Genomic DNA, 27,788 nt, shown 5'->3' on the forward strand with positions numbered 1-27,788 from the left:
CGAGCACCTAGTTTGCACATGCTCTAACTCCTCTGGAAGTGTAAGGACAGCATCCTTCTCTTGGTTCAAGGCAAAATCTGGGTATTTGAGACAATGGCAGGAAATGAGGCAAACACCTCATGTCTGACAGTTTGGTAAATCTGGACACATTTTACTCACAAGCCTTTCCAAATCAAAATCAAGTTTTGAGTCTCCTCCCTGCTATTTTTTCCAAAGCAGGCACTATTGTTGTGACTTGGTGGCTATCTGGCAGGCTTTCCTGGAATTCTGTGGTTTTGTGACTGTCTGGAGAACTACTGTTGCAGGTTAAAGAGTTTTATTTACCATTCTATGTACCCAGAGGACTCTTTATCCTCTCTCCTTCCTCGGGTATATATACTGAGTGGATTGTTTCCATGCAGAAGTGGTGCTATCTAGTACACTGTTGTCTCAGCTAGCCCTGTTTCTAAGAGAAATTAAAGCAGCCTTTGTTTAAGTTACCTATTTATTTTTATTACATATTCGCCTTTAGTTATAAAGAGCAGGCACAGGATTGTGTGGTTGTCTTCAGGATGTGCTAGGAGTAGTCATGCCTAAAAAGCTTTTTCCAAAGCCCATTGGAGACAATGGAATGAGTGGGTCTGATGACTGACACCTTTCAGTGACCCAAAAGTAGGACATGTTTCATTTGCCAAAACATACACCCAAACTTCTCGCTGCCATTCACAGTGAATTTTCTGATAAGTCTCCTTACTATTTTAAGAATGATACCTGACATTGAAAACATAAGAGTAATCTGACCAGGTGTCCTGCAGTCCCAAAGAAGACTTCTCAAAAGACAGATGGATGCTTTGACATCTCTTCATATCACCCTCATCTCACCCAGCCAATGTTTGCAGTTAAGGCACTGGTGCCGGACCACAACAGACACGAGTTCTGGTGCCAAATTTCTTCAGCCTCCCCTGGAAAGGATCCTGGAGTAAGTCAGGGCCTGATCCTCAGACTGCAGAGGATGCTTTGCTTCAATTCCTCATTCCTGAAACAGAAATTATATTTCCTCAAATTAATAATCTGCTATACAGCTAAACTAGTTAAAGTCTGTGAGAATTTCAGGTGCAATTCATCTCACTAACTTGAAAGGCCTGTGGAGTTAGTCCTTTTTATATTTGAGAGAGAGGCAGAGAGAGAATGAAAGAGTGAGAGAGAAGCAAGTAATTTTTACCTACTTTGGATATCTGTATTAGGATATGTTTAATCACACTCCTTAAGTATCTATTTCCCTTATCTCTAATAAAGTGAGCACCAGTTCACTGAGGTAAATGTAGACATCTACAATGTAGACATTCATTTCTGCAGATGCCACATGGAATTAAAAGCTAGTAACTCCCCTTTCTCCCTTTTAGTAATACAAGAAATGTATCATCACAGAAACCTTAAAGACATTTGGAGTGTGTTACTATATGTTGTCTTAGTCTTCTCTTGTTCTAAATAAAAAGAAAACTTTCAATTGTTCCATTGTTCTTTCTGGGTCATTGGGTAGGAGGCAGATACGGGTGGGAAATGCACCTTCTTTAGATGACTATAAGTTATTTGTCCAGTTCTAAGCAGCGCAGTCTGGATCTTTTTTGCTGTCAATGGGGAGCAGGAGAAAATAGTCCAAAAGTAGTAGGATGAAGCATAGGCCTGGAAAAGCCTCAGGCCATAAAGGGAGTCATGATGTTTAGTTTAGACGAGATGCTTAACATCTACTCAGTTTTCTGTGATAATGTGGGAGGCAGTCAACATGAACCAACTCTACAAGGGAAAACCCAGATATATTAATTGCAGGATGACTGTTAACAATAAAAGTGAAGTTGTAATCAAATGTGAACCTTAGGATGTAGCACGCATTTCCAGAAAACAGAAGATCTAATGCTATCTTACACGACGTTGATGAGAATTTATTAGAAATTCTGTTTACAGCTCTAGTTATTTGTCCTTAAGCGAGTTGAAATTAAGGCCCAAAAGAAGAGATATTAACATATTCAGGAAAGCAGACAGTCTGCAATATCAGAGAAAACCAAAGAGCCCACTTGATTAGAAAAAGCAAAAGCTGAAAGGGAATATGATTGCTCTCTACAAACATCAGAAGGGTTCAAAAAATGTAAGAGCTGCTTAAGCTACCAGATATATTTATCACAAGAAAAAGATATATACACTGTGTTAATAAATTTAGTGAAGAAATCAGTTTCTAAGCATTAGAAGTAGAAAAGTCAGCAGCAGCCTTCCAACTGAATGAAGAAGGACATAAAAACCTTACAAATAGAGGGCAAAACATTTATGGAAGGGATTATGTGATAACCTAACTACAGTTCCAGGAAAAGTCCTCAATGACCTAAAAATTCCATGTATTCCTAAACAGACAAATGCTGGGTGATTTGAAGAGGTAAAAAATGTCAGTCATGATAAATAACGTGTTGGAAGCAGCCATCGTGTTTCTTCCACAAATTGTAGCAGCTGAGTGTTCACGAGGAAATCAGTTTATAAATGGGAAAGGAGAGAGGAGACAATGGAAAAAAAAGAAATGTATAAAGGACCAGGAGGGAAAAGTGAAATGAAAGGAAGCAGTAGAATGTGAAGGCAGGGACACAAACCAGGAGATAAGGGAGAGGCCATCCAAAATGTAGAAATTTTGCTGGACAGACAAAAGTCACCAGAAATATGAATGACCATCCAAGCGTAGTATTTAATAACAGGTATTGAGGAGGTTTTAGGGCAGTGAAGGCACTTATCAGCTTTAGTGGCCCTGACCAGCCTCCCTGAACCCTCTCCGACCACTTGCTCATGGCCCAGGAGCCCCATTTTAGTACCTGTCTCTACTCTTGTTTTTTGCCCTGCCTCCTGGATGGGCCTTGGACCATCCTTTACGTAATCAATAAACATAAGGATGGGTGCTTTTGAAACACAACAACAATCCAAACCATTTTGACATAATATTGACTACAATATGTCATAAACCAAGCTTAAATCTTTGGAGCTTAGATAATTCCAGTAGCCTCACACTAACAGTCATTGCAGATCTAGCTAGACAGATCAGGTGAACAAACCAGTATAAAAGACTTTTATCCAGCCCTACTTGAGTTATTTAATGCTGGTAAGCATATGGTTTAGATGTACCTGGGAAGTATCTAAGAAGAATGTGGCATCCAAGGAGCTATGGCATGAAAACTTGTATCTTGGTATGAACACTTCAGGGACTGGACTTTTCCACTGAAAGTATTTTTCCTTGTATGCCCATATTTATTTGCTCTCAATTCATTGTAGTACCTCCTCCAGTGCTGGTTTGTTCCGGGAGAAATGTTGAATTTTAGATAGCAAGGTGGGTTGCAGTTGTTCATTGAATTTGTGTTTGGCCCCTTGCAAGGAAATAATAAATTCATCTTGTCAGTTCAATAGCACAGGACTACTTCTGGGTGTTCAGTGATTTACTACCTACTTCCTGGTAACTAAAAAACAGTCATGTAAATTAATTACTAAGGTCACAAATCATGTCTTCCATTTGGTCAGCATTCAAGCCACAAACAAAGTCCCTCCTTGCCTAATATTCAGACAACTGAAGGAGATGTTAGTTGTACATAGGAAAAACAAACAATATGGGAGTTTCTTGCAGGAATTTTTTATGTACTGGTTGTCCTACCTACATTTGCAACTTGTGCCAAGGTTCTACTGATTAGAACTTGTGGATCAGTGTTAATGCATGTACAAAATGCACAGTTTATGTTGGGTTTTAACTTGTGGTGTCGCTCAGAGTTCACAGTATTCATTGAGTCATCAAAATCAGATATTTACTATCTCTCTGTCTTGACAAATCCTCACGTAGGTCAGACCAATTATTTCATGCATTGCCACTAAATGGCACCTTGCTGCTGTGCCATTAAGAACATTATAGCTTGGCCTCTGAGAGGCTGATGTTTATATAAATGATGAAAGTGCTACACATAGCAGGAGGTCTTCTGGGATCAGCTCCCTGGAGCCTGTTTCTTACGGTCTCAGTCTACAGACACCCTCTCCAATCTGGCTGCTACGGATGGATTGTTGTACAAAAGTAGCACTGGGAGCTATATTAGCTAGGGAAATTGAAGCTAACACATCTTTTCATTGAGGAATATTCCCTAACCACCCTCTTTGACTCTTCATGCATGCATTGCAGTTATTGCGGCAAACTTAGCATTATGTAGCTCACTTAAGATTTCTGTACCATTTGTGTACTCTGCAAGATTTAGTGGAGAGAGAAGTACTTAACCTTCTCAACAGGAGGGCATGACGAAGTGGAAGAGATGGGAACAGGCCCTCTCGCTGAAACAGAAAGCGTGCCAATTTTCCTGTAGTCATCACTCCGGTGATGTGGCCTTTCCTTACAGCAAATGGAGCAGACAGGACCTTTGCAGGAATAGCACAGTATTGTACTGAGCAAGATTGTAACTGTAAAATACCGTCAGGAGCAAAAAACCCAAAGATTTATTAAGCTGAAAAGGGTTTATCTAGTTTTCAGCAAACAGGTAAATGGAAATCACACACAATATTTACAGGTAATGGAATAGACACCTTAAAACTCAGAAACACAGAAAACTGGTAAAAAAAATTGATATGAGGAACAAAAGTACCTGGGCCACAAGCCAGGGATTGTAAATCAACTTGTCACAGACAAGGCAAAGAGATGAATACACTTACAGTTGCAGTTACATCCCCTAATGTCATAGCTTTCTCGAGTCACTATTTCTCAAAAGCACTTTTTTTGCCATTATTCCTCACAGGGAAACAGATCCCTACCCATGTGCAAAATGAGGCACCTAAGTTGATAATTTAAATTATTAAAGTGGTACATGTGATCCGTGCATAAGCTCAGAAAAATATCTTGTATTTGTCTAGAAAACAGTTTCTACAATGTGCCATTCAGAGGCAAGGGGCGGGGGGGGGGGGGGGGAGTCACTACATAAATGAAACTGTTAGGGAAGAAAACAATTGGTAGAGAAAATTCGTATTACTTGCTAAGAAGGGTGAAACTAATAAGGGAAATCAGCATGTTACAAAATCTGTGCAGATTCACAGATGATCAGGACTTTTACTCAGAGCTGTAAGTCCACTTAAGTTTTATCTCAACTGATAGAGGAACACAGAAAGGTTTGCTAGCAACTGTTTTGAAGACTCCTTTGTGCATAATGTGATCGTCAGGTAAAAGGTAATTCAGAAGAATACATAACTTCCTTGACACTGGAAAACAACACTCCAAATTCCATGCTGCCAGTAAGTCTATAGCTAGCACAGCTAAGAAACCCTGTAAAGAACATTGAAAAATAATTATTTTTAGGTGCATCTTTCTAGTTTTCTTTTTTAACAGCATCCCCACTACTGAGCTTCTACCAAAGCCTTTGCTTGGATAGAATAAAGCTTTCTGTTTCTATTTAAATCTTGTCCTCTGTCTTGGGAAATTTTTGTTTTGATTCATATGAATGTTAAGAAGAACACATTGAAGGCAACAGATCTAAACCAAGTGATATTGTAGAGTGTCTGCAACCCAAGAGAAACTTGGAGACAGCTCAGATTGATGTGCACTTGCATTTGCTGATGCCAGTAAGGAAAGCTGTATCATGAAAGGCCAGTGAGAAACAAAAGACTTCTCAATTTCCCTGGCAAGTGCCCTTTCCTAGTGCTCTTCTGGCAAGGTGCAGAGAGTAGAGTGAACACAAATACAGGTGCATTCACAGCTCCAGACTGGATTTTGAAACCTAGAGACAGTCCTCAGTAAGGAAAGACAACTGAGATGATACATTGCCATGTCTGAAGTCATCTCCTTGTGTTTTTTCAGAAGCTTAATACCTGCTTGCCCTTAGAGCAAGACTTAAGTAAGGGACTTCACACTGGCAGGAGCAGCATCTCTGTAAGAGCCACCTCAAGTGCCCAGACACAATTAAGCACAGAGGACTGATGGGGAGCAAGAGAAACACTTACGTTAACACAAGAAAGGACAATAGACATACCTGATTTAGCGCTAACACCTTTTGCAAGTAGCATTCGAGTCTTAAAGCATTCATCTCATTTATACTATTTCTTATTGCTTGCTCAGGATAATAAGTAGAGCTTTAAGGTGTATGTAAAGCAGCCATCTTCCCTGCGGTAGTCCCTTTTTTTATCACAAAAGCTGTACAAACTGGCCTTTGTGTAAGGGAGAATGAACCCCGTTATCTCTTGTAAACAGCTTTCCTGCAACTTTGGGATACACCTCAACCAAAAGCTTCTGCTTCTGCATTTTATTCCTTCTTTGCAATGCTCATGCAATAAAAGCAGAACATGAAAGAGTGAAGTTTTTAAGCCCAGCATGCTCCTCTTCAACATGGTACACTTTAGCCCAACACAGCTTAACTGGATGTAATTCTCTGGTCTATTTTACTTAGAGGGGAGAACAAAAACACTAATTCCTTCTAGTCTCAACCTCTAGCAGTTCTTTGTGTACTGGAGAGAGGAAAAGCGTTGTATAGTAATCAAGCAAGGTCTTCCAGAGAGAATAAAGCCTGTGTGATTTAAAATGGAAAAGTAAAACACAGTTACTTCAGCAAGAGACCCTGTAATAATGAGGTAAACTAACCCATCATCTATCTATTAAGCTGTGATTGCTATTTGTCCATTGTGTTTCCTCTCTCTTCTGACAGACATCTTAGTGTTCCCTGTAATAAATTTTGAGTGGTTCATTAGTGACCTTATTTTCCCCGCGTTTGTAAGAAATCAGGTAAGAGGCTGGTGGGGGTGATATGGATCCAGTCAAGACAATCTTATTGTTGCTATCCAGAGAGTCAGAAAACACACATACTGTTACTTCCCTCTTCAAGGTAAAGGAGGCTATTTAAGGACAGCATGGTCAAACTGCATTTATTTGGCTGAGCTTTCAACTTGAGGTGAGGTAGGTGTCTGCTGACTTAAGGCATTGAAGTTAATGTTTAATGAAAAAACTCTTCTACCATGACACCACAGAAATGGGATAAATGTCAATGTTCTCAAAAAACCTTATTCAGCTCAAAGTTCAGGAGCATCTAAGAAATATTTCTGTCGCAGTGTGCAGGTAAGCTGCTCCTTATCCTACCTTTCTGGTCTCTGTAGCTGTGTCCCCAGTAAGAGCACAGACCAAGAAGTAGCTTAAAGAATGGCATGTACCCAAGTCATGCTCCATAAATCCACGTCATTGGATACTCATAGCTCAGACTTCAATGAACTGAATTCAGAGTTTTAAGTAACATCAGTCTCTTCATCAGACCACATTGGTTCCCTTCTGGGAGACATCCTGAAGTTGATTTGAGCCTGTGTCAGCCAAGCAGCATGAGCAAAAGGGCATTGAGTGTCAGGTCCTTGTATTCACCTGGCCTATTTAACCTATTTTAGGTATCTTCCTTCCAGATGAAAACAATTGCCCTTGGAAGTTTCTATTTCTCTCTTCTGACTTAAAAGGGAAGCGTTACTGGTTAGATCAGATACAGAAATGTATAGCATATGTCTGGTCAGGTAAATGCCATCCCTAAAGATGCTTGAGGGTATTCTGTAAAAAGATTATTAAAAGCAGCTTCTTTCTCATCTTTAGGTAAGGATACTGCTCAAACTACCCCTTTATCTCTTTTTTTTATTTATCTGGAAGCTTGAAAGTCTGCCATAACTTTTCACATTTATTTACATAAAGGCTGTGATAACTCACCAAGATCATATTTTTCCATCAGATGGAAAGGTAGAAGGAAAAAAACAATGGCCATTTAAAAGACAAATACCCAAAGTTAGTTAGTAGATTCAGATGTGCAGCAATTTTTATCAAAGAACACTCTCATTTCTTCCATTGTATTTATAGTCATCATGGTTGTGCTGAAGCTAAGGAGGAGACACAATAGAATCTCCTAAACACTAAAGACAGGCAGCTCAAGATGTGTGTGGTTTCGATTGCCCTATGCAGCAGTTGGATGGACATGTAAAGACTGCTGGCCTTTGAAATGAGATGTTGCAAGTGGCTGTTCCCCATCACCTGGCAAGCCTGTGTCAGAAACGAGACAACCAGGAAAAAAATGGAAATGACAGACAGCCATTGACATGGCTTGGAAATATATCAGGCCAAAATGCGGGACCTACTGACTTTCTTCTGCGCACAAAGTTCCCACTGTGATGAGGAAAGCTGGAACTGTTCTCCTTGCCACCGCTGGCTCAGGCTCAGGGTATGGCTCTCTACCCTTCTCCCCTTGGAGAGGTTTGAGGAGAATTTGTAAAAGCCCTGCCATTTCCTGAAGCAGTCCCCAGCCCCAAACACGATACAAGCCAAAGCCCATCTCAACGGGCACAAAGTGAGGCAGTGAGGCAGGCCAAACTGGGTTTTCCCAAAAAGTCCAGTGAGCAAAGTAGCCCAGCTCCACCCTCTGGATAATGCATCTTCTTCTTCCTGGCAGTCAGCGTTGTCAGTCATTTTTGCTTCAAGTTGGTAATACCTGAAGTTAAATGTTGACAGATTAAACCTCATTAATGGTGAGAGAGAAGTATCTAATTTATTTAGAAGAACAAATATTGAAGTACATGAATATTGGAATATAATTTCTTCAGAGTCCCTATTTGCATGTAAATCACCTGTACATGTTTAGGGGGCATTAATCTGTGGCTGCTGGACATTAGGTCACCTCACTGGGAAAACAGCTAAGTTGCTCTTTCTGGCCAAAAAAAAAAAAGATAAAAGAAAAAGTGGGGACAGGAGGAGGGAAAGCTGGGCATTGGGCAGTCTGCTAAGAAGGCAATGTGAGGTTTGCTAAATGTAATACTTAAGGACTGTGTATTCCAGTTACACTGGTACGTCAGCTTTCTAGCCCATACGTGCTGGAGCACAGCTTTTGTTTGTACTCTCAGGTAACAGATCCCCATCTCATGCACCGCGCAGGCCCGATGACTTACAGCAGAGCAAATGACCACATCTGGCAAGTCCTTGAAAATCTTGTGTGAAAAGCCCAGGTCTGGTCCTGAGTCAAGTTTCTAGAGTTTTGATGCTTAAATCTGAACTACTCACCAAAGGTTCGCAATATAATCAATGAAGGGAAATGAGAATCTCTAAAACATTACGCATCTTTTCCTAGGACAACTGTTTAAGAGAGTTAAGACTAATAATTTTCTTCAGATGCACATAATTTTGTATTAACTACAAAGGCAGTACGTGACTGACAAAGACATGCAAGAATACTCTTTCAATATAGATTGTGTGTCTGTGTCTGTATGTGTTTATGTACCTGCATGCAATTTAAAAAATAAAGTAATAATCTCAGAGAAAGTCCTGATTGAACGAACTTGACTTGACCCATTTAAAATTTAAACATTTATTAAAAGGCACTTTCCCCAATCAGCTTTCAACAAGGAGCCTTTTCTGCACCCTTGAAGGGACTTAATATAAGGATTGCACATATGTCATGAGATATTCACTAGGGAAAACATTATGTAATGAATAACACAAGTTATTCACGGTGGAGCTGTGGGTAAAAAACAATGAACTTTACTTGTGATTTTGTTCTTTTTTAATCACTTCCTGTGCAAATGAAAGAGCTCCCAGGTCCTTACAATCAAACACTGCCGTCTGTCTTATCCTGTGGTACAGCAAAGATGAGCAATAGCTTTTTAACAAAGCTCTGCTTCCTCTCTTTGAGCTGTCCAGATGAAATACAGTCGCTACAAAGAAAAAATACGGATGTGCTTATTTTAACTTTGCCACTTGCAAGTTTGATTCTGTGACAGACTGGTAGGTTCTTCTTGCTAAATAATTTGGTTTCCATTCCAAATCCACAGGCCCATTTTCAAGGAGAAAAAGCTGAGGTCATTTTAAACTCAGTTTGGACAATGGTCTAATTGTAATCTTTATACCAGAAAACTGAACAGTGCCAGGGCTTTTATCCTCCCTAAGATTACAATAGCAGCGTCAAGCAGATTTAATCCAGGAGTTACCGTGAGCAGGGCACATTTCTAAAAAGTGTCATGTCAGCCACCCTGCTTGGCAAGCTAAAGATTGACAGATCTGTAAATTGGCCTCAGGACCGGAGAAAAGGCCATGGCACCGCCTGGTACACCAGTATAGATGGACCCTAAAAACCCCTGAGTTCTTTAAATCTCATAGTATATGAGCAGTTTTCCAACAGTAGTCTCACCAGGGCAGCAGCCCAATGTAGCATCACCTCCCAGCATCTATAGTTTATACCGATTTTTATACCCATGGACTGACACAGCATTTTACTGCTGTATCCTAGCACTACTACTTCATGACCAATTAGTCTACTACTGCAATATCATCCTTTTTTTTAATAGATACAATTTTTCATGAAATAAAGGCTCCTACAATACAATTTTGGCCTTTCTTCTGAATACTGGATTAACGGAGGCCAAGTTACTCAGTACCACATCAATAAACTATTTTATCCACAAAACTTTTAAGAGTCAAGACAAATTTTGATAAGCAGTGTGAATCTCAAGAACAAGTGATCGTCCAACAGTAATCTAAATGAAATTTAATTTGCTCCTTCATAAGAAAGTTTACAAACTGAGCTTTTTAAAGACCATTTAAGAGATTTGGTCTCTGACCTATTTTCGTTGTCTGAGCTAAGGGAAATGCAAAAAGCAATAATTAAAATTGAAAAATTGAGCTGTTTTTTCAAACTCCTCTTTTTAATAATCCACAGCTTTATTTTTTAACAACTAGGAATATCCTTTTTTCTTCTGAAGAAGTATAATGATTTTCTTTTTAAATGAGTTCACAATGAGAACTTGTGCTCTGAGTGCTTCAATCACTGTGAAATAAGAACAAGTACTTCTTCAGCCTGCTGAAAGAGCTTCTCTTTGCTTATCATATCCTATATGAAGAGATAGGAAATTATCCATGTTTCATATAAGATGAAAAATTATTTATCTTTTAGAACAAAAGCTACAACTTCAAGAAATTATTGACTACAGGCAACACAACTGACTGTCACTGTGTTCCTTACTATGTGCAGCAAACCAGGCTCTGTGAGATTTTCTTTTAGGCTACTTCCTTTTTAAAATATGTATAAGACAGTGAGAAGCATATCTGTGGCTAAATGAGCTGGTTTGCATTACAAATTGAAAAAAAAGGTAAGCCAGCATTTCATGCACAGAAATAGCCTGGGAAATAGAAATTGCTATATAGACCCATACTATTTCCCATTTCCCTCCCATAGTGGGTGTGACGGTGTGTTCGCCTGTCTCTCTGTTTCTTTTTTTTCTTTTTTTTTTTTGCTATATCACCCAGATCCACTGAATTAGGCAGCTCCGCTGAAGGCAAGCATACTTTATCAAGCTCTCACAGCCGCCTGCTCTCCTGCAATACCTTCAGCCCTGGACACCAACATGAGGTTCAAGTTCTCGATCCTGGCTCTTCTTCTGGAAGTGTCCATCATTGTTTTGTTTGGGATATTTGTGGAATATGGCGACCATAGTGCCTCTGAAACTTTATACCCAGGTAAGTGTTGCTGTCTAAGATTTATAGAAGTTAGAATTTCTTTAAACTAATCCTAAGCAAAATTTCTGAATAACTTGTGAGACCTACCGATATAGCTAGAAAAGAAGAGCATGGTTTGGGGCAGACAAACTTTTTCTGAGGTGTAAAAGCAGCAGGCTTCAAAGCTTCAGATTCAAGTTGAGCACATATAAAATTCTGAAAGTAGCTAACTGCTGACAAGTTAGGTGTTCTGGGAGAGAAGAGTTCTGAAAATAGTTCTAGTGTTTGCATAGCAGGTTAAAACTTGGAGAAATATGCATTGCTTTGAACAATTCTAGCATTTTTCAGAGATGGATGGTAGTGCTTCTTGATGGACCTTCTATCCTGATTACTGCATCAAATAATGAAAATGAACAGAACATTTCATTACTATTATCCAGGATTCAAAAAGTTGTCTTATGAGAACATGGAAATCGGGCAGCATATTCATCATCATTACAAAATATGTTTGCAGAAACTGGACTCCATGAAGGGCAATAGTTTTTGTCACAAGGTGAATAACCCCCTCCTATTTTTCAAAGCAGTGGCTCAGTTGTAGACAGCAATGGTTCAGCTGGTAAATGTTTCTGTTGATTTGTTGTTCTGCAAATGCTTGATGAAGTTCAGGGAGAAAGCTTTTGGCCTGAGAAGTAGTTGCTTACTTCTCCCACCCTCCTCCTCCTCATGCAAAGATCAGACTGTTGTAAATAAATAGAAAAATAAGTCTGCAGAGGAGCAGCCTGTGTCTTGATGGCAGTATTGAAGGTTTGTTGTTCGTTTTCTTGGCTCTGATGTCTTAACGACTTGTAGCCCTAATTGCAAACCTCTTAATGATGATCATAACTGTACAGAACTCCTTGCTTGTATGTAGTACCCATGTAATTTTGAATGTATCCCTCTTTTTGTCTCATTCCAACTGGTCTTTCAGTGACTGTTACAGGGGAATGTGATCTCAGGGTCTCTTCACTCCCTAGTAGTCTTGCATTGTGTATTCTCACACAGAGCATTGTCCGGTTGAGAGAACAGTGAATGCACGGCATTATTCAGCTCCAGATGCGAGTCAGGTGATGAACATCAGGGGCTAATTACTCAAAATTGGGTTAACTCCCCTGAGATGTGGCAGTATCCCTGGGAGATAGTAACTTAGGCTATGCCAGAGCCTGTTCTCTTTCTGAGACACAACTTGGCCATGTCCATGATATTTAACTATTCCGAAATTGGGTGGCCTTATCTAGACACTATATTGGCAATGACCCTTGGTCACCCATGAGGTGATAGTTGTCCTAGGTAAAAAACATGCCAGAAACCACACAAATAATTTGACAGGACAGATAATTCTGCTCTGGCACTGTTACTTTATTAACATAGCTATGGCCTAAAACTCCTGTCCACCTACCTCTTCTCTGACTCTACCCCAAAACAACACAACAACAACAGATACAGCCACAGAACAATAGTGTTTGGGGCATCGTTGTACAATTTGGTAAGTCAGAAGGATGTTGTCTAGGACATGGGTCCTTCAGACTCAGATTAAGGTCTTTTTGCCCTGCAAAACCAGAGAAAATTACCTTCTCCAGTCTGAATATCACACCTGCTGGCTCTGGTACTAAACTGACCTGCATTTTCTTGGAGTTCGCCTTACCAAGGAAAATGAAGAAAGGTGCATGGGATCCTCGTGCTTATGTCAGTGATTTAATAGTCTTCAGTGGCCCCTTACAGTACTGTGGTGCATTTCTTTAGTAAACCTCGAGTCTTCTGGATGGAGATTGCCTGTGCCACACACATCACCATGGGTATTGTGTTCCCTGGGGAGCTCCTGGGATAGACTGTTCTTGCACTTAACAAAACCCTCTCCCAGCCCTTGTGTGGAGTCCTGTTTTTTAATTTAATATCTTCATTTTAAAAAGGTGTCAGAGAGAGGGCAGGAACCTCATCAACATCATAGAGAAAAGGATTCTTCTCACCAGATGCTACCACAATATAGGCCTTTAAATGTAATCTATCCAGTTAGGGATCACCTATAGTTATTTCTTCCCTAATTCCTGTGTCTAAAGTATGTGGGAGAAATTGCCTGCTGCGTCCCATGCCTTCGTGCACAGACAGTGTATGACTACGTGATACCTGCACTCCGTCCACACTACTGAACTGCTAGCAAGCTTCTGCCATGGTTTTCGCTCATGCAAACCAGCACCTTGACGTCCTCCTCCATATGGCTTTAGGCATAGCATAGATAAGGGACTACTCTCAATGAGTAGTACAGGTGTGAACAGTGTTTGGGAGAGAAGAGCACATAACTGTACGGATGTGTCAACCTGTGCCATTCGCCTTTTGGTTAGGTTGTTCAGTTTACCCGTAAAGACATAAACTAAGCAAATGCTGCAGATGTAATGTTGGACTTTTAGATACTGACCTATGAGTTGATAGATCTCATTCACAATAACAAAGTGGAATAAAAGCAGGGTTTCCTAATACCTGTATTTTCACTTTTAGGCCCTCTTCCTCTCAAACTTTCTTGTCTACAAAGTGCAAACAAGAGCACAGTTTGCCTGAAGACCCGGCAGAAAGTTAATGCTATGGTTGTTTAGAAGGTTTAGGACATATCCTGAGCGAGGACTTCCCCTGAATTCACAAAATGATGGGTTCAAACTGCTTCCCATGCTGTTGCCAGGGATGCTAACCCACTTCATAGATTTAGTTGTTTCGTGCAGGGGACAATTTATATTCTCAGAACTGCAGTGCAGGACCTGCTTTTATATGCCCTAAATACCTCAGCACAATGAATCCAAGCTGTTTCAGTATTTTTGGATGGAAGAAAGATGAAAACAATGATTGAGGATTACCATAGTTTTGTACTCGGGTAAGGGGGGGGCTGAGCTGAGATCATTCCCAAAGCATAGCTTTGCATTACATCTATTTCTGGTGGATGCAAGTACAGGCACGGTGAATTGGATGGACAACTTCACGTGTGCCATGCCACTAGAATGGGAGGACAAAGGTGTGTGATGGTTTTGCAAGCACTCCTGGAGGATTTCTTTAGTACTGGTATCCTGTATGTAATATCCTGTGATTGATCCATGACTCATGGCTTAGGAAAACTTACGTGCCCCTTTTGTTCAGGGTTCTACGGTTTACTCCTTTAGGCAGAGTAAAATCACAGTTTTAGTATAAACCTAGATGCCACAAGCATCTTTGTGTTGAGACTGACCACCGTGCGGAAACCTTGCAGTGGAACTAATCTGTTATCTCGGGCAGCCTTGCAGAATCACATACAGTGGTTTTGTTCAGGATCTGCTGGAGCATTTTTCCCAATCTTTATTTTCCTGTCTCACAGACAGAGGTACTACGTTTTGTTAAACACAACTAGTTACGGAAACAGTTTATTTCAAATCATGCTGTTTTCTCCATCATTTTAAATCATTCCAGACCTACTCTTCTTTAAAAGGATGCGTAAGAGGTAGTTAAAGCACAAGGTATAGGCTAGACTAGTTGAGATTTGTCCTCAACATCCATGAATTCACCTAGTTTTAACCAGGACTCTTAATCTTTTTTTGTAAATAAGTCCAGACAGCTTTAAAACATTTATATGAATCCTGGCTAGCCCTCGGGAGGACCCAGGATTACATGCCAACCAGCTGCTTGTTTCAAACAGAATTGCTTTTAATCTTCAGGGCTGGGGTAAGATTTCTAAAAGCACTTTTCAAAAGAGACCTGAGCATGCAGAAGCCCTATTGATGGGCACTGAGAATTAAATTCCTAAGTCATCAACGTGTTTTTCAAACCTGTTCTGTTGCTTACACGTAGAGTCAGGTTACTTAAGCAGTAAAGGATCTTCTACTAACCTAGACATGACTTACTGGGTGGTTGTATACATCAAAGGGATTGTTCTGATGAGAACAATTTACTTGCTTTGTCTGCAATGATTTAACCAGGAGATTGCAAACAAGAGCAGGTAATATGCTGAATGCTAACAAACCATGATCTCCTCTGGGAGACTGGAAAAATTTTGTTACCTGGAGCTGACTAGCCTGAATGGGCAAAACTAAAACTTTATTGGAAAGTTCAGGGCATAGGCTCATTAAATAATAAAAAGAGCAGAAGTAGGTAATTTTCAAATGTACCCCTCATTTTGTGCATGAAACTCAAGTATAATATAAACTGAAAACTGTTGAAGTTGTATATCACTTTGCCTTGTCATGCTAAGCATTTATTAAATACATTTCCATTTTCTTCTGCTAAAGTAAAACAAAAAGGCTACTTTTGTAGATGTTGCTGTGCAGCTTTTATGGATTTGCCCTCAAGTTCTGTATTTTTTTGGTAACATTAACAAATTTTTAATACAGTGGTTATACAACAGCCAGACAAATAACCTGGGCCACTTCTCAAAGGCAAAGGTGCTGATCCCACAGGCTACTGGGTGAATGGTCACTCACAGAAAATTATTTTTAAAAGGGGAGAAAAAGGCTTGTTCAGCATCCAGTTTCCACTTATCCTCAAAAAAGAAGGAAAGAGATCTTGCGTTACTGCTTCCCTTATCTGAGAAGAGCTGTCTCATATTTTTGTTCCACTTAAAAAAAAAGGTGGGTGATCACCTGTACCTGAGATCATCAGGGTGGTGTTAGAGGAATGCTGGGAAGGCTATCCATTCTCATTCCTACCGGCCCTAACCACTGCTACATGTTTTCCAAGACATTTGAAGGAGAGTTGCTCTAGATGTGCAATCCACCACCACAGTCAAGCCAGGTACGAAGGCACAGCTCTGCGTTCCTGCGGCACAGGCTGCTGCAAGCTGGGAGGATGCACAGACAGATGTACCCGTCAAATGATCTTGGATTTCAATATCCTTTTCCTAAACACCCCCCGCTGACTCCAGAATTTGGGCCAATTAAGCTGTGGTTTGGGTTCTGCATCTACTAAAACACTAAAGACTTTGCTGCTGGTAGAATCAGGAGGGCTGTATTAGCACGGTTTGTGTTGTCCCTAGCCATACCGTTTTCATGTCTTGCCAGGTCCTCTGAAGCAAGGGAATATGTTGAGCTCTAAGCAAGACAGTTATTTTCACACAGCACTGCAATACAGTTATTTTCACACAGCACTGCAATACAAAATATGCAAGTATATCAAAAGCAGAAGCCCAAATGGGGAAGTTAAGTTGATTATGTACCTTTTAAAATAAGTAGTAAGCACAACGCAAGAGTTTGGATAATAGTTCTAGAAACTGAGTAACATGGAGGAAAACAGGTAGCTTCCAAAGGACTGCAGGGGCCTCAGAAATCCCATCACTGGCCATTACTGAAGTCGGGAAATAAATGTGAAAATGTCCAGCCTAAAGAGGAAGCAGAAGAGTTGGGGATGTCTGCGAGCCACCTGCATTTCTATGCTGTTTCTTAGATGCATGTAGCCCAATGTAGAGGATCTGACTACATGCGTGTATGTATTTCAGTGCTAGGTCAGGGCTGGAATGTGACAGTGCAAATATAATAGACTTTATTAGGAATCTCCAGCAGCTTATACTTTTGGGCCCTCTCTTGGCTAAACATGGTAATGCATAAAGCAAAAGTAGGAATGCTGAAAGTATGTATCTGGGAAATGTAACTTCAAGCCAAATATTAAACTAACCAGGTCAATGTCTCAAGCTTTTCCCATGTATTTGCATGTAAGAAGCAATGAAGTAGAAATGAAAAGAAATAGTTTATCTATACTGAGGTTCTTACTAACAATAAAATCAGAGAAAAAGCTTTAATTACAGGACTAAAACCTGTTTGGTGTAGAGTCAATTAAACCACATAAAACACTTCAGAGTAACAAAATATTTTAAAATATAAAATATCCATGTTATGATGATAAACTCAGCTCGTATTAAAAAAACTAAAAAAGGAAATTAAAAGAACTTCCAAAAAAGTAGGAAAAGAACTAACCATATTTTAATAAAATTCATGTTTGAAAAAAAAAAAGCATGTTTAAAGGATGGCTAAGTATATGCTGATTAGCAATGTTAATTTACTAGTTTAGACATTACCTTAAATGTCTTTTTCTTTTACACAGGTAAAGAAATCAATCTCTTGTACAGTAATTTTTAGGGATCACAAGTATACCTTTCACTGGGCCAACTAGCATTCTATCAAAAAAATCCCATGTACAATTTCGGAGTGAGCTAGAACACACTGGATGTGACAACCTTTATTTGAGGGGGAAGAGAACTTTTCTGTAAGGACATGAAGCTGTGATGTTCCAGGTAGCTTCACATGCAAAGAACCATTCCAGACCCATTAAATTTCCTAGTATAGAGACCTAGAGTTATTTCCATAATGATATAGCAAGGAATAAAATCAATAATTGGGTCTTGCATTTTCCAGAGACTCAATCTTCAACTAGTAGACTGGTCAAAGTGGGGAAGGATGGATCACATTGATGACCTGAGTTTGGAACTCTTCTGTTAAATCCTCATTTGTCCCTAGCTTTCCTCCCTTCATAGTCACTACACAGTCATGTTTTCCCTTCAGTCTTTCAGGATGTCCATGTGATGATATTTGTTGGATTTGGTTTCCTGATGACCTTTCTGAAGAAATATGGATTCAGCAGTGTTGGTATCAACATGCTCATTGCTGCCCTCGGTCTCCAGTGGGGAACCCTGGTTCAAGGATTTTTGCACACAAAGGGAGAGAAAATTCCTGTTGATATCAAAAGGTACCTGTGAATTTACCAAAATTGACATTTCTATCACTTAAGATATTAGGAGAAGCCGTAAACTACCACATTTGTGGGATCAGACTTGTAAGTTCTCTGAAATTTGATTGAGCCTTACTGTCCACCTCTCAACATTCCTCTGCCTTTCACCTCTAAATGGGCAACATCTTGTGCCCTGAGCCAAGGGAACCAAAGGGTGGGATGAAATTGAGGTGCTATGTTACGTGTGCACCATAGGTGATGGAGAGACTCTGTTTTGGATCTCTGGAGCTGTGGAAGCTGGAAGACCTCCAGCAGTAGCACAGCACCTCGTGCATCCAGCAGGCATGAAAGGATCTGTCCTTCCATGACACATGGGGTCACAGAAGAAAGGCTGGAACAGTGTGTTTGTCCATTCATGAGGTTTTCTCCTGCTTCTCAAGGAATAATCTGCATGAGCACCATACTGCAGTAGGTTTTGGACCCCAATCATAGAATAAGAGACCTCAAGAGCAATGTCTCTAGATACTTTTAATCCCCCTCCCATTCATCTGTCCTGCTTCTACTAAGGTCTCAGAATGTTTTCCACATCTGCAGTTCCGTTTTCTGAGGAGACTTGTAGACAATTTTGAAAGGGACAGCATCCAAACGTTACTGAGGGACAAGCAGAAATAACATAAGTAGCTCCTTAATGCTTACAGACAGGCATTTGCAGAGGGACCCATAAGTTAGTACCCCTCTGTGCTGCAAGTTTTTGATCAATTTGTGGTTTTATTTATCTTTGCCATTCCCCATAACCTGTTAACACTGGTCCTTCCTGACAGCTAGTGTAAACATGATGCACAGTGATAGAAAGGCATGCAAGGCTTTTGGAATGAGATAAACCATCTGACCAAAGCTAAGAGCTCCCTGTCATCTTTGGAGTTCAAAGGACAGTCAGAGCTGGAAATATCCCTGCATATCCGCACTACACATCTTATCTGACTTTTCACTATAATTTCAACCAGCTAAGCAAATGTATGGTATAAGCAGGAGGTAACCCTCCCACACTTTTCCCTCAGTAGCTGGTAAGATCCCTACAAAACCCATCTGGAAAGGTTTGATTTAATTTTCATCCACAAAGATGATCTTGATAATTCTGTATCTGAAGAGTTAAAGCTCTATCATTTTAATGATAAGACAGGTTTGATATTACAGCCTTATTTCAGGTCTCTTTAAACTGATTTTCTTTTTTCCTGTGTTTGGGGTTTTTTTTTCTTTGTTTTGTTTTTATTTGTTTTCTTAACTTCAGCATGATAAATGCAGACTTCAGTACAGCAGCTGCCTTGATTTCATTTGGAGCAGTCCTGGGGAAAACAAGTCCTCTTCAGATGCTGATCTTGACAGTTGTGGAGGTCACAATCTTTGCAGGCAATGAATATCTAGTTACAGAAATACTTCAGGTACAACTATTTAGCAATAACTGTTTTCTGTTTATAACAAATGTCTTCACTTTGTAATACTTCCAGTCTACATATACTAGGTTCTAGTTTCTACCATAGAAAATAAACCATTAAAGTCATCCAGACTTCTCTTTCATCAAATCCTCATCTTCATTCTGTATAAAATCTGTGGCATTATTCTGGGTCCCTATTACAGGCCACAGATGTTGGAGCCTCAATGACTATCCATGCTTTTGGAGCTTATTTTGGTTTGGCCGCAACCCTAGTCTTGTATCGTCCTGGTTTGAAAAACAAACATGAAAATGAAGAATCTACCTATCATTCGGACATATTTGCCATGATTGGTAAGTGAAGTAATAGTGAGTGCTAATCAGTCATTCATCCCTCTTTCATCCCTATGTTTTAATGATTGCTTATTATTACGCTGCATCCATTTTCTTAAGTACACTCCTAGAGGCATATTCTTTTTTGTCTGATGCATGCACAAAGTTTTCAGTGGCAGACATATTTTTACAGTTTTTCCTTGGTTAAAAAAAAGGAGAGATCAAATTAAAGATGCATTTTCACTTTGCTTTAGTGGTGACTCTCTTTTTGTTAAATCTTCTGTTATAAGCAGCATTTGCATAGAAATTGGCCATAATTAGAAGTATTGACCTGTTCCTGTCCTGCTAATGAATGTTAGAAACCATACATCTATTTGTCCTCCAGATCTATTCATAGATCAATTTACCAGCTAAAACTACTAGTTATATCAATAGATGATAAAGGATTTGCATGTGAACTGTCTTGCTAATGCATCCTATGATGGTATGGTTTTCACAGTGGTGGTGAGCTCTGGCAGCGAGTGGGGCATGACAAGGGGTCACAAAGTCTTAAAGTCTTCAGTAGGATTTGACAGAGACCATGTGTCAAAATCCCAGCTGCCAGTGTCAAAAGCTTCTGCATAATCTATTATTTCTTCCAGCGCTTTGGCTATTTCATGTTTCTTATTCGTCATCTTCCTCATTTCTTGTAGCTAGTTCTGTTGTGTTGGATCTTTCACATTGAAATACCCCTTGTGACTGAATAGTCTTTGTTTCGTTTTGGCTTATATTCATCCAGGTACCCTGTTCCTTTGGCTTTTTTGGCCCAGTTTTAACTCTGCCATTGCATCTGAAACAATTTACCAGCTTAAAGCAATTGTCAACACTTACTATTCCTTGGCTGCGTGTACTGTCGTAACATTTGCCCTCTCCAGCCTGGTGGATCAAAGAGGCAAATTCAGTATGGTAAGAATCACATCACAACCCCTGTTAAATCGAGTCACCCATCTATAACAAGGATGATTAGGCAGATTCCCAATGTCCGTGAGCTATCTGGAGTCTTCGGTCATACGGTGGGCAAAATTAGAGCTATTATGCTTCTAAAAGCTATAATGTAAGATTGGGTCCTGAGGCAAGCCACCCTGCTTTAGTGATGTGGTGATTCCTCAGTGAGATCACTGCATCTGCAGAGTGATGGTCCCGCTCCCTTGTTCTCTTTTGTCTGTGGAACCTGCTGGACCATAGAGACATCAGTCCAACGTTCAGGTGGACTTTTGGGTCTTGCTCCAAAGAAGATCCTATGTGAGTTAACAGTATTGCAATAGCCAAAATAGGTGTCTCAAGGCAACAACCTGTTCCCTGGCAATCTCACAGTGCAGCTGCACAACAAGCAAAGCCAAACTAGGTTGGGGCTGCCAACTTTCATCTCCTTGCCCTAAAATCCAGCCCTATGTTTTCACTCACTTCTTTCCAGTAGTTGCAGTGTTTATCTAAGCCCAGCGTGAGCAGGCACAGTTCAATGAGCTTGCAGAATTTGCTGCTGTTGTAGGAGGCAGTTCTCACTGGCTCAGCCTGGCTTCTCGAGAGGTCAGATGAGTTTTAGTGACTTTGCAGAAGTTGAACGTCATTAACCTGGCTCGAGTTAAACTGGCTTAGAGCAGCTTTGAATCAACACTCTGAACATGTAACAGGGAACCCTGTTTTAAACTCCTGTTCATTCTTCATTGGAAAAATCCCACCTGAAGAAAAGGTAATCTTCTGTATGCAAAAAAGCCTTCAAAGCCACTCAGCCCTGAAACAAGCCTCTGTTCCACATATCTCATCTCCACCTCTGTATACCCTTTGCAGGTTCTCATTCAAAATGCCACCCTGGCAGGAGGAGTAGCAGTGGGTACCTGTGCTGACATGTCCATCCACCCTTTTGTTGCCATGTGCATTGGGAGCATGGCTGGAATCATCTCTGTCCTTGGCTTCCACTTCCTGACTGTAAGTATTGAGGACCCACCTCTTGCTTCATTGGCCCTACTGGAGCTCCCTTTGTTTGCTAGAAAGGGAGTTTTAGGCTGATACGGTATAGAGAGTAAGCTCTAGCTAAAGTTATTTTTAAATCACTGTGATTTAAATATATGCTTATGAGCTAACTTCAGTCCCTCAACTAGCTAAAAAGAGAGAAGGATCGTGAACATATTAAAATTCATTAACGTTGGGATTTCTGTTCAAGAGGCTGCCAGAATTTTGCTCCAAACCCATGTTTCAGTGAAATATGACTAATTACATTTCACTCTTTTGAAATATCTAAATAGATCTGTAATCAAAAAATACTTTCTAAGTATAAAATGGAATTGTTTCATGTGCAAGTTGTAGAAACAAAATATTCTGAGTAAAACTGTTTAAACTGTAATTTCCTTATGGAGAAACATTCTGGAAGAAAATACCTGACTAGCAGACTCAGAACAGGTGAGTATGTGCTAGTTAGCCACCTCTTTCAACCTTTGCTGCAGTGGCTGAAAAGATTAGAAATATCAATGGACTGTCATATCTTTTGTACCATTATATTTATGGTAGTAGCTTGGACATTTGTACCATTATATATACATACTTGGTCTTCTCTGGATAGAAACAATTTCACAGTGAAGGGAAAGATAGCAGGTTTTATAGCTAAACTTTGTGTACATAAAATAAGTTAAATTGTTTCTTGTACTTCTGCACTACTTTCTTTTGCATATCATTCTATAGATAATGGAAGACAATAAACTCACTATAAACTTCATATTTCCCCTCATTTCAGCCTTTCTTGGCATCCAAGCTGAACATTCAAGACACTTGTGGAGTTCATAATTTACATGGTTTACCTGGAATACTGGGAGGTATTGCTGGCATCGTAGTAACTGCGATAAAAGACGAAGCTAGGTGAGTTATAGAGAGAAGACAGAAAGGACCTTATTGATTTTTGAAGATCTAATTTTCCACCTTCCTTGGATCTAATTAGGATTATTTTTTTTTTCAGAAAATGCATCTTTGGTTTGATGTCAGACATCATGTTCTGGTTTAAATAGAACTCTTCTTGATATCCTGCCTTTAACATACTGTTGATATGCCAATCTTGTTCCAAATTAAAAGCTCGAGTTAAAATAAATAAATTAAAAACATCGTAAAAAACAGCATACAGACCCATTCGAATGTAGAAGAATCTTTATTATGATTCTACAATTACACTGCTGGTAACAGTAAGATTTCCAAGAAAATTGGCAAAATGCGCTATTTCTCTATCTGAAACGACTCCAAGAAGATGAAATGCTGGTCTTTTTGACAAAGGGGAGCATTCTCTAAAGGCTTACAAGATACTAATAGTCCTTTCAAAGAACTTGTTTTCATCTGTAGTCCAAAAAAATCCCAGAATAAAATAGTGATTTCTGTCTTGTACACAGCAATGGCAGGATATTTTCCTGTGAGCCATCTTGTCCAGTAGACAGCAAATACAATGTTGTGAGACCACTTATCAGTCTCAAAGTGTAACATTTTCTTAATTGCGAATGGTTTGGTTTTCTGCCCTTTTCAGGCAAGGTGTCCACTTTACTCCTGGCATGCAGGCTGCTGCCCTGGGCAGCACAATTGGAATTGCACTGGTTGGCGGAGCCTTGACAGGTCAGTATGATGCATAGAGCAACTGAAACATATGTGAATTTAGAGGTTTGCCCATGGAGAACTTCAGTGTATCAACAATTTCATGTGAATAATACAAAATAGAAGAATAGAAATAATGCGTGATGGCAGAAACTTAAATATAGAAAAGCAGTTTTCCAACAATTTTGTCTTCAAATTCAGTCTCAATACCTTATTGAATACATGCTTCAAAGATACAGGGTTGTATATATAGGAATAGTAAGATGTTGTTCTGGATGGAATTCTTCTCTAGATTCAGACACTTAAAATTCTGAACAGAAACTAGTTTGAGATTAAGACATATTCATTTAGGCGACACATGTTTCCATGTGATTATGGATACTTTCCAAACAAAAATTCAGGCTCAAATAGAAAATTCCAGTCTGAAACCTGGGAAAGGTTTGAGCAATTAAAAACAAGCCTTTATTCATGTCAACATGAAGAAACCTGCGTCTCTCACAATGAGAGACCTGATGTCCCAAGATGGTTGGGCATTTCCGTAGACTGGGAAATGAGTCAGAAAACTTAGATGACTCCCCAGGGCACATCTGAGGAACATTTATTTGGGCATTTTGTCCATTTTCTAACCTCTGATGCTGTTTTTCCTGCAGGTGGTATTCTAAAGCTGCCCTTCCTGGGACAAGCATCTGACCAGAACTGCTTTGATGACTCTGTTTATTGGGAGGTAAGATACAACCTCCCTTTATTTTCATTATGTTCAAAGATGTACAGCACATTGCAGTCCTGTTCTCCTGGGGTTTGTGGTTTGCACACGAGTCAGCTTTCAAAAATATTGCTCTGCCTCAGGCTGTGAATTTATCAAGGCCACCTTCAGGATCTTTTTTGGACTTGCTAGCTAGTATGCCATTTACGTTGGACTAACCTTGAACAAAAAGCAGAAATAGAACCAATAAATTGAGACCTCAGTAGAGCTTTTTATGTCTCTTCTAAGTGCTCGCTGTGTCAGGTATCCTCTTCCTTTTTGTACTTTAGACACATGATATTTGCATTTTTGGCTAAATGTTGCTACTTTTCTAGTGTCATCTAGAATTTCATACTGAATGAAATTTAGAGCACTTCAGTATTTGTAGGGTGAGTCTCCCTTAGGCTGAGCAGAAGCTCTTCTGCATCCTGGTTGAATGATCTGACCACTGAGGTTATCAGAAGAAGACGGGCCTCCTGGCACTAATGTTTTATGCATGAAGACACAAACAATGGGGCTGAGAAACGAGTACATCTGAAACAGCCCTGCCAAGCTCCCTTTGCGCTCAATGAAGAACTGGCTCTAGATTGCAGTTCCTTTGAATCTTTCCAGATCTATGTCAGGTTACATGAATTAAAACCTTGAAAGTCTCTATATTCCCCACTGATAATGAAAGACCTTTCATTGCTTACGTCAAACATAGAGCTCTGTACTGTAGAGACCTAGATTTGATCAGTTTAGTCCCACACATTTCTCTGAGTTGGATGCCTACAGTCAAGTGCAGAGCAGAAACTCAGACATACTTTTCCTCTTCACTAACTTAAGAAGCTCCCTGTACTGTTTGTAGACTTTCTGCATCTCCCTTCATTAGAGACTGATGACAGATTCTTAATTTAGGCAATCTGAATTTATCCTTTATGCCAGGACAGACTAAAGAAGGCAAGACAAGAAGAAATACATGATATACATTCCTTGTAAATAAAATGTTGTGAACCCAAAAGGAGATTTTATTAGTTTCTAATGAATTAAATGCCAGTATGAACCATACAATTTAGCTTTTGGTGAGAGAAAGTTTGCAGTCAAAGGGGCACTTTTGAGCCAAAAGATCAGCTGTAGCAATAGCAATCATAAAAAAACACTTTTAATGACAGCTCTGCAAGTCATTCACTGTTTGACCTCGGGAAAGTCAAAGCACTGGTTTTAGGCAAGACCTGAAATAGGCTGTCATATGTAAATGATAAAAAATGTCAGGAAAATAAAAGTTTTAAAGTGTGGCAGAAGAATTCACAGCCTGTGTTAACCAGTGATAACAATACAACCCTGCTCAATTAAAGGTCCTGTAGAATCAAAAGAACTGCTCAGAAATATTCTATTTTGAGTGAGCTTTAACCGGTAATGGGAAGGGACATTGACATTCGGTATACAACATCATTTACATTTCATTAGAGATGGTCACCTTGTTTCTTTAGAGCTCTTTGAAAATCTCAGATATTAATTTTGCACACTTGTAGCTAATATCAGTGTTAAGATATTCTTCTACTAAGAAAACCCTGAATTCATCCCTTAGAATTCACAGCTGGTGCTTCATGTCAGGCTGGGTCAACGTTAATAAAAAGACACATAATATCTACAAACAGAATTACATTCTCAGTGCATTTTAGTCTCCTTTTATGGAAAAAGGAAGTCTATATCTCATCAACTGAACTCTTCTCTGATTTTCATGGCAGGTTCCAGAAGAGGAGAAACTACATGAAATTCACGCTAACAACTATGATGGGCCCAGCAGATTTGAAGCCACAATGTAGAAAAATAATTCATCTGTAATATTTGTCCTAATGATGCTCTTTTCAGTCTCTAATGCTAAAAAAAAAATCCAAGTATTGTCCTAATCACATTAGGTTTTCAAGAAGGGGTGGTAGATAACTATATTTTTGTAATATAAAACAAGCTTGATTTTAGAATACATAGTCATTATGCCGAGCTCAAGTGAATTAATTAGATCCTTCCAATATATTTGTTCATCAGAAAAACCCATCACAAACTGCTCTACAAAATTATCTGTATTTTACCTTTTGTCATCACTGAGTCAATATAGCCATTGAGCAACCTTTGTGTTTCAAGCCTATTACAGGATACCATATTTAACTGCAAGATTTCTGAGTTAGAATCACACCCTTCAACTGCGTAAGGGTAATCAAGAAGAAATTGATCGATATCATTTATTTGGATTCTAACAAGCTTTTCACCAGAGCATCTCAGATTAACTTTTTAAGAAAATGTGTTGTCCTATTTTTGGATGGGGGAGAAAATGTGCTGTATTTTGAAGACTGGTTATGACAGGAAACAAAATGTTGAAATCATTTTCATGGCAAAGCACAGAATATAGTGATTGATAAGGTATACTAAGTGGCAAGATGAGTATCAAGATTCTTTGTTAATATGTTTATTGAAAGGGAGAAGAAAGTGAAATGGTGAAAAATATCATTATTGGCATAGATTTATTTAGACTGTTTCAAGGACACAATAAGGGAATTGAGTAGGAGCTATGAAACCAGGTAATTACATAATATGTCTTATTAGGTCCAACAGTAATAAGTGGATAGTAGCACCGTTAATGTCAACAGATACAAACCGAACTAAATGCTAGCTCCAAGAAAAAACGTCAGTTATTAGGAACTGATTGGAAAGCAACTATGTTCAACCTACAGAAGACTCAGTGGAGAACTTCTGTGTGGTGAGTCGCTACCTTTGAAGTCACTGCCTCCTAAAACAAGATAAAGCAGAGAGAAGAAATTTGAGGCTAAATTAAGATAAATTAACTCCACCCGAGAACTGATGATAATGGCTGCTCATTTAAGAGATACAAAAATCGAGGTGTCTGAAGGAATTCTATGAGATGGTGGTAGCTGGAAGCAGAGTCACACATTTGTTCCTACCTACATGGGATAATCCATTGAGAGGCAATGGATGGGAGATGAAAATCTAACAGAAGGATCACAGTGCCTGTAGGCATTATTCATACACAGAAAGCTACCACTGATGTCTCAGAAGGACAAGCTACCATGGATGAACTTTCAAGACTTTTTTATATTAGCATCTTATTTCAAGTCTTACTTATCAGATTTAAGGGGAAAACTCTTCTCATATAAAATAGCACAGATATTTTCGGTTCTGCTGATGTATTTTTCCTTGAAAAACTTTAGAAATATACTAGGCAGGGCTGTCGCATATGTTATATCAGCTGTATACTGCTATATATGTCAGATTTCTATCTATGAATGAAAATACATTTGTTGTAACACACTTTAGTCCAGATATGCTCTTTTGCAGATGTGCAACGACTGACTCTTTTCTACCTTGTTGGCTAGAAGACATCTTTTCTCCTTTCAAAGCTTTCACACAATCATTTTTGTAAAAACTGAGAAGGCATTTAACAATGTAAATATTGCATATGTAAACATTTTAGAAGTATTTTGTGCATAATTTACAAGCATGAAGTATTGAAGTACTTGAAA

The 27,788-nt window shown here is 39.4% G+C and overlaps 1 protein-coding gene across 1 annotated transcript; it reads left to right on the plus strand.

Annotated features, from left to right (window-relative positions):
- Positions 1 to 11,253: 11,253 nt before the first annotated feature.
- Positions 11,254 to 27,576, plus strand: RHAG (Rh associated glycoprotein). Its single transcript, XM_030037075.2, has 10 exons — positions 11,254 to 11,482; positions 18,001 to 18,184; positions 19,455 to 19,605; positions 19,802 to 19,949; positions 20,707 to 20,873; positions 21,756 to 21,893; positions 22,696 to 22,817; positions 23,467 to 23,552; positions 24,182 to 24,255; positions 26,001 to 27,576. Exons 1-10 carry the CDS (start codon positions 11,371 to 11,373, stop codon positions 26,076 to 26,078), a joined length of 1,260 nt encoding a protein of 419 aa, XP_029892935.1. The 5' UTR covers positions 11,254 to 11,370; the 3' UTR covers positions 26,079 to 27,576.
- Positions 27,577 to 27,788: the final 212 nt, after the last annotated feature.

The sequence above is a fragment of the Aquila chrysaetos genome, chromosome 15 (genome assembly GCF_900496995.4).
Source record: "Aquila chrysaetos chrysaetos chromosome 15, bAquChr1.4, whole genome shotgun sequence".
Taxonomy (NCBI): domain Eukaryota; kingdom Metazoa; phylum Chordata; class Aves; order Accipitriformes; family Accipitridae; genus Aquila; species Aquila chrysaetos.

Bases quoted from the DNA above. Each gene is read 5' to 3' on its own strand.
- RHAG (XM_030037075.2), top strand. From the start codon at position 11,371: ATGAGGTTCAAGTTCTCGATCCTGGCTCTTCTTCTGGAAGTGTCCATC. The intron at 19,606-19,801 runs GTACAACTATTT...TCCCTATTACAG, and splicing joins TAGTTACAGAAATACTTCAG to GCCACAGATGTTGGAGCCTC. The intron at 24,256-26,000 runs GTAAGATACAAC...TTTTCATGGCAG, and splicing joins ATGACTCTGTTTATTGGGAG to GTTCCAGAAGAGGAGAAACT.